A 14,236-nucleotide genomic window follows, 5' to 3' on the forward strand; every position below is an offset into this window, starting at 1 on the left:
GTTATAGTTAATCGCCTTAATATGAAGTTTTACTTGCGCCGCGCGATTCAATACACGTTGTTAATACACGTTAACAATGTTGCATCCATTGTTATGAGACGAATAATTAAGTAAAATTATGTCGTATTTAGCAACACTGAAGTCTAACTGCACTCAACAATCCATCCAGTAAGAAGAGTCCTTTATCAAGAGATTTCGCCTTGATAGCTTAGTTGGTTAGCGCGTCACATCTGGAACGAAGAAGCTTCAAGATCAAGCGGCGCTGGTTCGACTCTCGGGGTGTGCGCTTGAGCAACGCACGTTAAGGACTGCTCTCCATTCCGCTGCATCTAATGGATGGAATAATTTCCCTACAACATGACTTCAACAATCGGAAACTTCACTTTGTCAATCTCGGTGACCAGGCCTGCGTCAGTGATTCAAAGCCTCTACAAGTATGCGAAACTGCCAGGATTAAGCTCTGCAAGAAGCTTTCCCAGTCCGAGGATAAAAATTCAATCAATCAGTTTAGGATATCAGTATCAAATCATGATGCTTTAAAACTTTTCTTCGACAATAACCGCCTGGTAAAAAAACGATAGTCTGAGCCTATGAGGAAACTCCACTGCAGCCTACCTGGTCATAGATCAAATCCTACACAATACAGTATTTTGCCACTCTGGATTATAGGCTATATTAGGCTACGCTGTTGAGTGTGTTTGCACTACCCTTACCACTTTAACAGCTTAATATTTTTCTATGTTTTTTCGGCAGTCGAGTTGAGCAGAATTGCTAGCGTGGAGGCTACACCGGTATGGTTAGCGAAATACAATGCTCACTGTTCTATAGTGAGTAGTTAGGTAGTGCTGACGCCAGGAAGAATGCTCCTTCTCAACTATTATTTTATGGTTGCTGTGTATAAAAAATCACTCATGCAAAAAAGAATCCAGACAGCAAATCAGTCGCTTTGTTCATCTAGTAGATCTTCATCGTCTACTAGACGTTGAATCAACGTAAAACGCGACTGATTTGTTGTCTCGGGAGTGATCACAAAGTGCCAATTTCTTTCAACTTTGGTGAAAATTGGTAAGAAGCTTGTCAGCCTTCGCGCAGAAAAGATCTTTTGAATTACTTTACTTTGTTTAACTAGTTGTTGCTTTCGTTTAATTTTAAATCTCGGCTGCCATTGCTTACGCCTCGTGGAAAACCACAGTGTGATTATTTCCTGTCAAGAGTATGACCCGAACTATTGAACAGCTACTTCCTGAAATATTTGCTCCATTGCCATTGCTCCATTGCCTTCACGCATAACTGAGCGGGCTTCAAATACCTGTTTTTCCAAAACACTTAATTACCCTCCTTTGACGCAAAGCTATTGATGCTTCAATGGCTTCCAAGTTTCAATGAGCTTGACTTAAAAAAGCAGCCAGTTGTCAATTTGCTGTTTCACCAGAAAAAAGGAAGTTGTTTGTTAAAAAATCTGAAAAGTTATTTTTGAAAAGCGTGCACATCTGACATATTGCACATTCATTCATCTTCCCGGGAACCCTCCCCCCCCCCCCCCCCTTGAACCGAAAAGGTCCACATTTTGGAGAAGGTGTAGTGTAGGCTATATACGATCACAGGATCAGCTACCCAGGATCAGCTGAAACCTTAGTGAATAAGAGGTTTCTGGAAGATAAATGAAAGATTGTAAAATAGTAAAGTCTTAAACTTTGATCATTGCTGCGCCATTTTATTGATAATAATAATCTTATAAATATGAACGCAGTTCTCGTGATAAAAGATAGTTGAAGTCGTCGTCGTCGTCGTGTGAGCGTCTGGGGCCGAGGGTCTATTCTTTTACCACCCCAGATTCACGATGTTCCCGGACTACACTGGAAGGCTACTAGAGAGCAGCCAGTCTTTGGTTTCATCATCCATGACACGCAGACCTTCCACTCCGTTAGGTGGCTTGAAGATGGAGCAGTCATTGATGATGCGGTCTGCGGTCTGTTCCTCGGCACCACATTCACAGGAGGAGGAAGATAGTTGAAGTGAGAACAGGAAACGAAATTGTGGATGTGTATTGGTGTAGTGAATAGTGTGGGACATACTTTATGCTGAATTACAGTGAAATTTGCTGAAGCTTACATGTAGGCTATTGCTGTAGTTTGATATAGACAAGGAAAGTCTCGAAGCATATTGTGTTATTGTATCTGTGCGATACAATTATGATATACTGAATCTGAATATACAAATTGCTGATGTAGCCAACAGTGCAAAACTGGATGGTGCATTTTGTCTTCCGGCTTTGTTTCTACTACAACAGCGAAGAAAAGTTGTCAATACTTCGGTAAACAGGCTTTGTTTTTGTAGTGGATTCCTTTGCATGTGCAAACATTCTAAATCTTATCCCAACCATAGCATGCGACAAGGAGAGAGTTGACTTCATGGATGCAGTACGATTGTATGAAGATGATCTTCCAGCACCTGAGATGATGCAGAAAGAGTTTTTTTGCTGGCAATATTACTGGAGAAAAGAACCCGCTACCCTATGTACTTGTGCAGAAGCACTCAAATATTGTGCTAAGTAGGCTATCCAAATATTGACAGATTACTAAGGATATCAGCAACTACTCCAGTCACTTCATGTGAATGCGAGAGGACAGCAAGCGTTCTTCGGCGGCTTAATGCCTTCAACAGATCTGCCATGAAAGAAGAACGCTTGACCTGGCTTGTCCTGCTTCATATTCACTACAACCGAAACATCGACCTGAATGAAGTCTTTACAGTGCTTTCACAGCAATTACCCGAGACAAATGGAATTGAGCAACATTCTTTTATCATAGTTGCTGGCTGCTGCCTGCTTGTGATGTTATATTAAGTGATCTTTTGATTACATGGAATCTTTGTTGATGACCACATCGGTTCCCAGGGGCGCCGGAACGATTTTTGACGGGCGGGGGCGGATTATGAAAAAAGGGCACTTTTGTTGCTAAAAGACCAAATTTTTTTTAAATTTTAAGATAAGATATAGCGATAATGCTAGGCAATTCGTTAATCGTCCCCCCCCCTCCTATCAGCCATATAAATCGATGCAAAGTATAAAATGTGTCCACGAGATAATTTGTATACGGTACTGTATATAGACAAATGTCAAACCAGTACCGGTACGACCTAGGCTACATTTTACACGCGTCGGTTGCTCGAATGAACTCATTTGCAACAGCTTCTAAGTCAATGGTGTCCATCACCAGGGTTGTCAGATAGCTTTTGTAAAAAAGAGCCAAAAATTGTCGAAAAAAGGGCTAAACTAGGTAAAAAACAGCCAAATTGTTCAATAACGTTAATAACGTTGTTAATAATACATAATAACGTTAACAACGTCAATAACGTTACAACATCACAACAACACAGCCTACATTCTCATCATAATCCATCGTCGGTTTGTTCCCCACTAGTGGGGGTGGCCGATTGTTTCCGCGCAGCAATTGTTTTAATCCCTTTTCTCCATTTCACCCTGTCCCTTGCATCTTCCTCCTTCAGTGCGACTTTTTTTACAAGAATTCTACAAGAACAATTCCAAATCTTCATCTTCTACAGTGTTTCCACTCGAATCTTTGGCATTGGCATAAACATTGTCAGCTGTGTTGCCAGATAACTTTTGATAAAATACACCAAGCAATGTCTAAAAAATCGTAATAACACTTTTCAGTCTCAATTTCCGAAAGATATTTGTTTAAATAGCCAGTTTGATAGTAGCCTATGTGCCAACTGCTTCCAAAAAGAGCCAAATATTGAAAACAAAGGGCCAAACAATTTTTTTGCGCCAACTGCCTCTAAAAAGGGCCAATCTGACAACCCTGTCCATCACGTGTTTGTGAATAGTCGCAAACATTCGGTTGTTTAAACTGTTGTCTGTCATGATGGTACGAAGCCACGTTTTTATTCGTCTCGTGGCGCTAAAACGGCGTTCAGCATTGACCAAGACGAGCGCGATTGTTCGATAAATGCACAAAAGTTTGTGTATTTCCTAAAGACAGTCTTTGTTGCTTGTTTGGAACCTCGCATATCGTAGACAATTTTGTTATCTTAGACCAGTGGTCTAAGATATTTTGTTATCTTAGACGCGACTTTTTGTACAATTTTGTTATCTTAGACGCGACCCCCAGGTGGGTCATCTGCCTTATCTCTGGGGGTCGCGAAGACGAAAAATAGAAATGGAAAAGATTTAAGCAGAAAAAAAACATCTCACTGATGTTGCCTTGTGCATGCATTCAATAAATGAGTATTTTTTTCAAGAGACTGGTATCATAATTTATAGTATTTTTAATTGTATTTTTTTTTTGTAGTAGGCTATTGCGCAATGCGCATACACAAATGTATTACATATGCCTGAATCAAAATTTCTGGAAAGGGGTCGTTAGTTACATTGGGTTGTTAAAATGGGTCGCGGTATGAAAAAGGTTGAAAACCACTATCTTGGAGAAGCATAGTAGACTCAGTGGAACACAGGTGTCAAAGGTATGGTTTTCGTTAAAATCGTTATGCTCCACGAGTCAACGTAGGCCTATCGTCACACTCGCAAGAAGACACCTCTCTACATGGGTGCACGCTTGAGCGAAAAAGTGGACTACTTTATTTGACACTGCCCCCGATAGCTCAGTTGGTTAAGCGGCTGACTTCATGCATGAAGAAGCCTCAAGATCAAGCACCGCTGGTTCGACTCTCGGGGTGTGCGCTTGAGCAACACACATCATGGACAGCCCTTCATTCAGCGTCACCTTTTGTCGCTTCAACCTTTTCTCGACCTTTGCTATGTTGACGTGTATTGTTTATTTTTGCTGTGATGGTCAGAAATAAAATCAACTGAACTGAACCTAGTGGGTGGAATAATTCAAAAGCAACAACACTTCAACAAGAGTGCAAAAGTCTATACGTTTACAGATCAAATCGTAGCCTACATGCAGTTTTTGAAGCAACTGGTTTACCCCAACTAGTCTTTAGGGTTGTTTTGCTTTACTTTTTATTTGATCGTTTGCTCGAATCTTAATAGTTTCTCACATACTAGAACTTACTTTTGATCATATTGTTGTCGGGAGAAGAATGATCTGATAATTTCTCGCTGACATAGGCCTAACTTCCGGAATGCACACTGTGCTATTTCTGAGTTTTTTTCTCGTGAAGAAAGCTTGTATGAAAAATATCTATTTAGTTTTCAGTTCAGTTTTTTTTTTCCGTTGGCAAATAAATAAAAATAACTCGCACAGCAAGGATGCCATCGGAAGACCAAAAGGTGACATAAAGGCGAGACCTGTGTATCTCGTGTAAGCACGAACCAATAGCTTCGGTTGGCTTTGCAAGCATACGCCATAAGCATCTCACAATTCGTTTATTGCAGTTTCAGGTTTGTAGCAGCAACTTTTCTATTAAGAAAAAGTGGTTGCTAAAAGTATTCAATGTATTCCACAGCTTTCTTTCAGAATCCGGTGGAATATGAAAGTAAAGTGATGATACAAGGGTGAATCCAGTAAGTAGCCTTAGGGGGACGATTTCAACAAAACACAATGATATGTAGATTTAAATTAATCCAACATTGTAAATACACCGTGAATGAAGTTACTTTTCTGTGATGTAGAGGGGAATCGCCCTGGATCCGTTAATGCAGTGGTTCCCAACCGGGGAGCCGCATTTACAACACTCTGGCATGCCGCGATGTATTTGTCATGTTCTTTTTTATCTGTCTTCAAATCGTTAGCTAGCATCATTGTTGCAGATAAAATATGCACACAGATTGCTTTTGTGACATCATTTAAGAACATTTTTTTGAGATAACAAATATGATGTTTCGTGGTCACAAAGTTTTAGTGTGGCACCCTTCTATTGTGGTGGCTTGGAGATGTCATTTAATGTCTGTTCGAGTTTGGGATCAAAACATGTTTTATTATTACAACGTTTCAATGATATTGCATTACATGTTATGAAGTTTCATAAATTTTTGGTTGCATTCAGTAGCTAACTATAGGGGAAGGTCGGGTTAGTTGAGCCACTTTTTGCATTTTTGCAATTTTTTTTTTATGAGTTGCTTTCATTTCTTCATTCACAGTGCTTTACATCCTATGTATATTAAACAATATCTGTAGGAAGTATAAGCCTTAGGGAACGTTCAAATATTACGTAACGCTTTTTTTCAGAATTTTTGACCCCCCCTCCCCCATGTAACGCCAACGTAACGCTTTTTTCAATCCCCCCCTCCCCCATGTAACGCTTTTTCACTACGAATTCAGCACAAAAAACTACCATTCCGTAATCGAAAGCGTTACGTAACGTTTTGCTTGAACCCCCTCCCCCCCGATATAACGCTAACGTAACGCTTTGCATAAACCCCCCCCCCTCGAAGGCGTTACGTAATATTTGAACGTTCCCTTATCGAACGGCGACAACCGGGTCCACAGGTGTTTAAAAACTAATAGTCAAATGGCTCAACTAACACCATGGTGATTGGTGAGGGTTTGTTGGGCAGCATTTATTATTTTTGAAAACACAAATTTAACCATGTTTCTTTGCCAAGCCTTAGTTTGTGTTTAAAGTAATAATATCAATATATGAAAACAGGTTAACAATTGTTCCAAGAGTCGCTCGTAACTCAATATACACATCAAATAATGAAGGTATTGCTACGGCATCCAAATAACACCATTTCATTAAAGCTTGACCAAGTTTATGTGCCTTTGTTGAATTTTATGTAGTTGAAAGAGATTTATTGGACCGTAAACAGACTTATCCAACGGCTGCAATCTATGTAAAGTGTGTGGAGGTTTCGTAAGCATTATAACGCCCTTTTTACACTGGCTCAACTAACACCGAAGACAGTGACTCAACTAACACCTCAACTACACCGCCATGAAAATGTTAAAACCAAAGCAAAACTTCATGGCACACTATGCCGCTTTTTAATCAGACCGTAGCTTGTTTGGTAAGCTACCAAACAAATTGAATGAAACTGTCTCAGTAACTAAGTATAAAAAAATATTATTGGACATACCTATATATTTTCAAAATCTACTTTCCAAGGTCAAAACACAACTTTTTAACTTCAGCACCACATATATTAGGCTATCAATCGTCAACTCAAACCAGATGGGACACCACGCGATGAGAAACTTTAAGATCACGTGATGATAAAATGTGGTTACCTCACTACATTTAAGAATTAAAAGAGGTGGATCAACTAACCCAGTGGCTCAATTAATCCGACCTTCCCCTACTTTTGAACAAACTTTTTAATTCAAACATTAAAATATTTGTACCCCAACAATTGTTTTTATCCACATAAAATTGTCTTTTTAGCTACTTCACTGGTACGAAAGTTGTACTGAATGCAGATTGTAGTTCAGTAAGTGAATGCTTTGCATGGAAAGGTGTTTGCCTATTTCGTCTGCTGAGGGAAGAGCAGTATTTAACTAAGTTTCACACTGACTTCCATAAATTAACTCTTTTTTTTTGGATTAAAATGCAGTTTCATAGTGGCATTCAATCTCCAAGTAAAATCGAAGTTTCATGATTATTGTGTTGATTTCTGAAGGCAATATTATTAGCCTAATTGCCTTTCTCAAGGGCACGCACAACAAGCGAACTCGCATACTTTTGTCCACATTGCAATGGAGCTGAAAGTCAAGCAGAGAAGCTATGAATACCGTTTTTTATAGTTTTTGTAATGAAAAGGTTAAGGTTTTTCCAACAACCTGCTGCATTCGAGGTGAAAAACTGTTGGTCTACCACGGGGTGTCCTCAAACAAGCTTATTTTTTATTTTGTAGAGTACCGTGAGCCTGGAAAGGTTGGGAACCACTGCATTAATGTGTTGATAATGTTCTAGAAAAAGTAGCACAGCCGCGGGAACCAATCACATTGGCAAGCATGGATGGAAAGGTTTTTGGATGTGTCCATTCCGTGGCGCCTCTTGCACTAGCAGGTCCTGAACTTCGTGGCAGATGTGGGGAATGGCAAAGCAAGTGACATCATCTTCGTCCGGATTTGTTCAACCTCATGTCTCGTTCTTTCTCGAATTGTCTCATTTCGGTCCTTTCCAAAAATGATACTTTTTCCAAGTACCTGTGACGTCATTTGAGTTACACTGATGCAACAATGCTGATGATGACGAGTATACTCGAATAAAACACAGCTTCAAAACTATATTGAAATGAAGCTAATGTACTTTTCGCACAGGGAATATTGTATAACAAAAATTTTTGGCAAGTATAATAGAAAGATTAGAGCGGTCAGCCGGTCACAACAGGTGGTAATTGTTATGACACCACGAAATTTACGATCCTACGTGGCAAGTACTTTATTTGGGAGTAAGTCGAACGTTTTCTCTTTTTATACAACTAAACCTAATCTGCACCCGTGGCTCATTGGTTATCGCCTTCGGCTCTGGTGCTGGTAGCCCTGGGTTCGATTCCAGGTCGGGTCATACCAAAGACTTTAAAAAGGGCACCGATTGTGCTCTTTCTTGCATAACGTAGCGAGGATAAATCGGGTAATAATCACCCTCTTCCAATCTGCCTTGAGCCAGCATGGAAGCAGTACGCCTCATAAAATCACACGGAACCCTGTCAAGTAACCCATGTTGATGCGCAATTTACTGTAAGCGGAGATAGCGAATGATTATAAACCTAATCTACTCTATATTGAAGGTTTTGCATTGTATATTGTATACATACACTATAGCGATGATAAAGAATGAGGCAGACAAAGTCCGACTGAAGGAAGATGCGACGGACAGAAAGAGATGGAGAATAGGAGTAAAGACAATCGGTGCAAGGAAAGAATCGGCCAACCCAATCTAGTGGGGACAAAACCGAATTTGGATAATGATGATGGCCTTCAAACCCACGACTTCTTGGATTGAAACTGGATTTGGACTGAAGTAAACGTATTGAAGCAGTTGAATATGTAAATACATTGCTCACGTCGGTGAACATTTTGTTTGAACAGACTTGGTCGCAGTTTCTACTGTATGTAATATGAGACAAAATTTGAACTACAACAACGTTGGTGAGAGCAAGACAATAACGTTTAGGCAACGTAAAATGTTTACTTCCCATACCCTTTCTTTCCTTTATTGTAAGTTTGCAATTCTTCTTCTATTCCTTCGTCTTCCTTGTATTGATTCCAATCAAGTTTTGACTTCTCCTGTGAATTCAACAGAGGCCGTAAGAATGAGGTGAAATTAAAATTGTGACAAAGGTGACTATAAAAAGATCTGATCCGAAAGGTTTTGTAGCCATGCTATATATCAAACTACATGTTACAATCAATAGGCGTAGTTCAGGCGGCAGGCTATATTTTTGTTCTAGAATGGGTGAACTATTTTATTGCGTAATTCTGTTGTGGTGTTTTGACGATTACTGACCGATAGTAACATTTAGTTATGCATTCTTTTATTGTGAAATCTGCAGCTAGAAATTTTTGTCTACGTGACATTCTTTGACTTGTTGACCAGAAGAATGAATTCTTGTGGTGTAATATTACTCTAGTATCTGGAAGCTTCTGGTCCAAGCAACCTGTTATTAATACGTTTGCTTTTCGTTTGCGATAATACGTTTGAAGATGTTTGCTTTTCAGAATTCGATTTCTTCATGAGTGTGCTGGAAGTGGTGAACCATTCGTCAGATTAATTAGTTTCATCTATCATCTCACAAGTAGAACTATTCGACCATTTATTTGACTGTTCAACGTTTGATATCTCAACAAACTACGTCATCGATCTTTCCAAAGTCTCTTTACGTGTAAAAACTAGAAAGAATTGTGACAGTATTGAATTATTTTATTTCGGTCTCAAGCAAGTAATAATGTTCGCGTTTTGTCGCTTCTACCCTCTTTTGGATGTATTTTATGTTTGGCATGGATTGATTTTGTTGCGATGATCAAAAATAGAAATAAACTGAATTGATCACGACATCAAGGAAAGCATCCTTACCAGAGTGCTCAGTTTAGGCTTTTTTCCTAATTTTCCAAGCACACTTCCGATGCCACCTCCTGGTCTCTTCTTCAATACGCTTGATTTTCTTCCGATAAATCCTCTAAAAATACATGGACCTTATTAGAAAAGTGTTTCACGGAACTTTGGAGTTGACCGAAATTAACGACCGAAATCACACGATTTTTCCAAGATTAACTTAGTAAATGTCAGAACATTTTCAACTCCAACAGCACAGCCGTAAAATCTGTCCCAGCATCACGAGCTTGATCTTGGGTTCTTGTGTGTTTTTAAAATAAAGTAGAATGAGACGAAATTTTCCGACTAAAAAGAAAGGTGAATTTAAACAAACATTTGCATTCTACGTCATCTTTGTTAAATTAAAACGACTTGGCACAGAACATCTTCAAAAGATGTGATAAAATCAGCGAAAGTCAAAGATTTACACAATTGTAAGGGAATTTTCACATCAGCTGGTTTTGCAAACATAAACGTTAACCAGGGGTGCAAATATGAACAGACTGTCGAAGATGGGTAAATTATAAAAAGCAGGCTCTCTTCTTTTGTACATAAATCCACAAACTAAACATTTGTTTCATGAATAATCGAATTTTAATTTAAATCTTCTAACACATTTCATTGGGCTATTTGATTTATTTGTTGCAGAATGCAGATGTACTAAAGAAGCCACACTTGTGTGACGAAAGCGCTATCGAAAACTTGTGGTTACCAATTTAGCATGAAACTCTCTGCTTTTTTCTCCCCAGGTGTTTTGTTTAAATTTTTAATCAGATACTCTTACAAAAACGAGTGCAGAGCGGATTGTAGCCATGTTGTCTCTTGATGATAACCTTCTCTCTCTCTCTGACAAGACATACCAGCGAGGAACAACGACAACGTTTACTTGTGCATGACAACCATTAGACATGACTTACTTGGCTTGCTGGAGGGAGGCTTGTTCTTTAAAGTGGTTCTGCGCTTCTGCGGAATCTCGCTTCACTTCTTTTGTCACTCTTCGTTGAAACAGGAACAAATCATTTCAAACGTTATATACGTCAATCATTCTTTAAACAAATGCATCAAACAGAACGTTCTTCTGATGTATACAACAAAAGCGAAAACAAATTTGCTCACAAAATGTCAGAATAATTACAGTTTATCATTTCGAATAAATTTGAGAGTTTCGGCTTTTAGAACGAGTGATACTTTATATTAGATGTCAGGTGAACAACTGAACATGAACTGTCTTATTCAATTTTAAAATAGATTAATAACACATGACTGAATGCAAATTAGCATAAAAACAACCTCAAAAGATTTTTCTAGCTTGCTTACTTTACGTCTTCACCAGCAAAGTCGTACACCTTTGTTATTGTGACGGTGTCCTTAATGTTACCGGTACTCGGCTCCACTTTTTTCATATCTTCTGATTTGTTGGGGTTGCTTGTTGTAGATGCAAGCGCGCCATCAGCGCCACTCTGTGATCAATTGAAACTTGTAAAATATACAGAACACATTCGGAGAGAATCGGAGGGCCAGCTCCATCAACTAATCGTTGAAAGTATGGTGGAAGAAAAGGATGCACAGGAAAAAGAACTTGGGCAGGTTGATGTAAATCAATGGGATGACTTGGGGAGTATCGAAGAAACAACGAGAAGAGTGGAAGATTATGCTTTATGGAAACTATTGACAGCCGGCTGTCTGTTCGGAGGTGGCACATCATGACGATGACTTATAGATTAACAACTGAATCAATAAAAATACCAGCCTATCAACTTGTTCACGTTTGTGGAAGTACAGTTTAATATGCAGTATGTACGTATGTAGACTAAAAAGATACCGTAACATGTATGAGTTTCCAACATTGCAAATTGAAAAAGAGTCGTTTAGTCGAGTTCCTAAAAACCACAAAACAAAACGCAGATTTCCAACAAATTATCAATTAAATCATCCTTTCACCATGGCAATAATGCGATGACATCCGCTAACTCACAGTGATTTACATGATGCGTGTGTACTGTGTAGTGTAGTAAAACAGAAGCATTTTGCAGGCCCAAAACTGACAAAATAAAGTAACATTTTGGAAGCCACACCACAATAGGCTGCCTAATTTTAGAGCTCAATTATTGTATCAACTGTTCTGTTATGATACAATATATTTGGTTTAGAAATGTGGTTGTCTTAAAACAGTTTTTCAAACCTGCCATTGAACTAAACAATACATGTACATAAACATAGTTTATAATTTATTATATCTGCTTAATTACATAGTTTTACCAACTTTTTCTATTGTATCTTCGGATTTGTTCTTTGAAATGGTCTGGTTTTTGACATCTTGTTTAAACTCTTGCCAAACCTCATCAACTTTTTCTTTCTTTGCAGCAGTTTCTTTACTGTAGTAAAATGTTGTAATAAAGTATATAATTAAACAAATGGCACAGACAACCATGGTAACATAGACCAAGGATCTGCAAATACTTGCTGGTGCAACCCTAAAAATAGTTCTAAATCCTTGCAATTCAATCTTTTTTCTATTTGTGATAAATTTATTCAACTATTATTGAAATTGTTGTATGAATATGATATGTTGTATGATTTTAAACTTGAATTAATGTAGATCATAAATTACTAGAATTACTGTAAAATTGGTCCATGAAGGAGTTCACGCACCCTGGTTTAAAAAACATGAGCTAACTTACTACTCGACCCAAGATATCAAGTAGCCTAACTATTTCATCATCACCTTAAGTTTTCTAAACAAAACCGTAATAGAAGCACTTGCAAACACAATATTTGATAGATTAATGTGTACAAATACATGGCTGTGGGGTTGGTGGGATTTTGGTTTTGGCCGGAATGGCCCGTTTCGGTGAGTCCGATTCGGTGAGTCCGATTCGGTTAGTCCGATTCGGTTAGTCCGATTCGGTGAGTCCGATCCCTTAACGGGGGATTTTTTAAATTTTTTTTTTAAATTATGGGGTACCGTAGCCTAATTATCATTGCCGTTTTAGGGTTAGGTGTTAGGGGTTAAGGTTAGGGGTTAGAAGTTAGGAACTCACCGAATCAGACTCACCGAATCGGACTCACCGAATCGGACTCACCGAATAGTAGCAGACCCGATTTTGGCATATTTGGAGTCGTTAAAAAAAACGGGCGACTTCGAATTGATGAAATAGGATGAACAATAAAATTTTTGTCTGCAATACACTTTTTCAAAATACATATTGTTTCTAATTCTCTGTATTGTGCTCCAAATCTTAACCAAAAAATAGAAGCATTCGTTCTTCATCAGTTATTGTGAAAGTCGCCGTTTCAAGTTTGATTACAAACTTAAAATGAAATTGATTTTTTTTTTAATGAAAAAGGACAAGATAATAAAAAAATCTAGCAATATAAATCGGCCACACAGAAACCGGAGGCGACCCAATATAAACTGAGGAGTTGTATATTTTTCCCCTGATTCTACCAGCCCTGTACAAGTGTACAAATCTGACTCACGCATGAATTTGATTTTCAATAAGTTAGCTATCACCTGTCAACTGGTTCAGTAGTTTGTTCTTTTACTTCCTGGTCACTTTCGTCCTCGCTAGCAAGATTTTCTGTGTAAAAATAGCAATTTTGCATTAACACCATGCCATGTAACAGCAACAAATAGAAAAAATAAATAAATGATGAAACATTTAAATAAACAAATATTTTATTCTCGAAGTGGGGAGAATAATATTTTCGCAAGACTATTGTACATAACTAAACCACCTTCTGGAATATAATCTTCATCTTCTTCGGAAGAATAATCATCTTCATTGGATGACATTGTTAAATGAGAAACAATACTTAAGAAACTAAAAAATCTGCCTCAGCACAGCCTTATATGGAACCCTTAGAAACAAAATGAGTTAACTTGATGATTGCATCATGAACTGCAGCAGTTCGGCTCAGCTTAAGAAGCAAATTAATTTATCACATGGAAACCATAGCTTCAATTCAAAGGCTATTGTTACAATCGGAATGGCCCGATTCGGTGAGTCCGATTCGGTGAGAGCCTTTTTCGGTGAGAGCCTTTTTCGGTGAGAGCCCTATTCGGTGAGTTTTTTTTTTTTAATTATTGCGCGCCGTAGCCTAATTATCATTGCCGTTATAGGGTTAGGGGATAGGGGGTTGGGGGTTTTTGGGGTTGGGGTTTTTTGGGGGTTTGGATTTGCGGTTTTGGGGTTTTTGGGTTTTTTTGGGGGTTTGGGTTTTTTGGGGGTTTGGGTTTTTTTGGGGGTTTGGGGTTTTTGGGGGTTTGGGG

At 38.5% G+C, this 14,236-nt stretch overlaps 1 protein-coding gene across 2 annotated transcripts; it reads right to left on the minus strand.

Moving 5' to 3' along the window:
* Nucleotides 1–6,357: 6,357 nt before the first annotated feature.
* On the minus strand, nucleotides 6,358–13,823 carry LOC145767161 (heterochromatin-stabilizing protein CFDP1-like). 2 transcript variants are annotated; one of them, XM_082578929.1, is made up of 8 exons: nucleotides 13,702–13,823; nucleotides 13,478–13,544; nucleotides 12,227–12,338; nucleotides 11,281–11,423; nucleotides 10,881–10,958; nucleotides 9,946–10,033; nucleotides 9,073–9,158; nucleotides 6,358–8,075 (listed from the first exon to the last, which is right to left on the minus strand). In XM_082578929.1, the coding sequence occupies exons 1-8, from the start codon at nucleotides 13,757–13,759 to the stop codon at nucleotides 7,982–7,984; spliced, it is 726 nt and encodes a 241-aa protein (XP_082435055.1). In that variant the 5' UTR covers nucleotides 13,760–13,823; the 3' UTR covers nucleotides 6,358–7,981. The 2 variants fall into 2 exon arrangements, with proteins under 2 accessions (XP_082435055.1, XP_082435054.1); XM_082578928.1 differs by having other exon boundaries at nucleotides 9,946–10,048.
* Nucleotides 13,824–14,236: the final 413 nt, after the last annotated feature.

This window comes from Aplidium turbinatum, chromosome 3 (assembly GCF_918807975.1).
Source record: "Aplidium turbinatum chromosome 3, kaAplTurb1.1, whole genome shotgun sequence".
NCBI classification, from domain to species: Eukaryota; Metazoa; Chordata; class Ascidiacea; order Aplousobranchia; family Polyclinidae; genus Aplidium; species Aplidium turbinatum.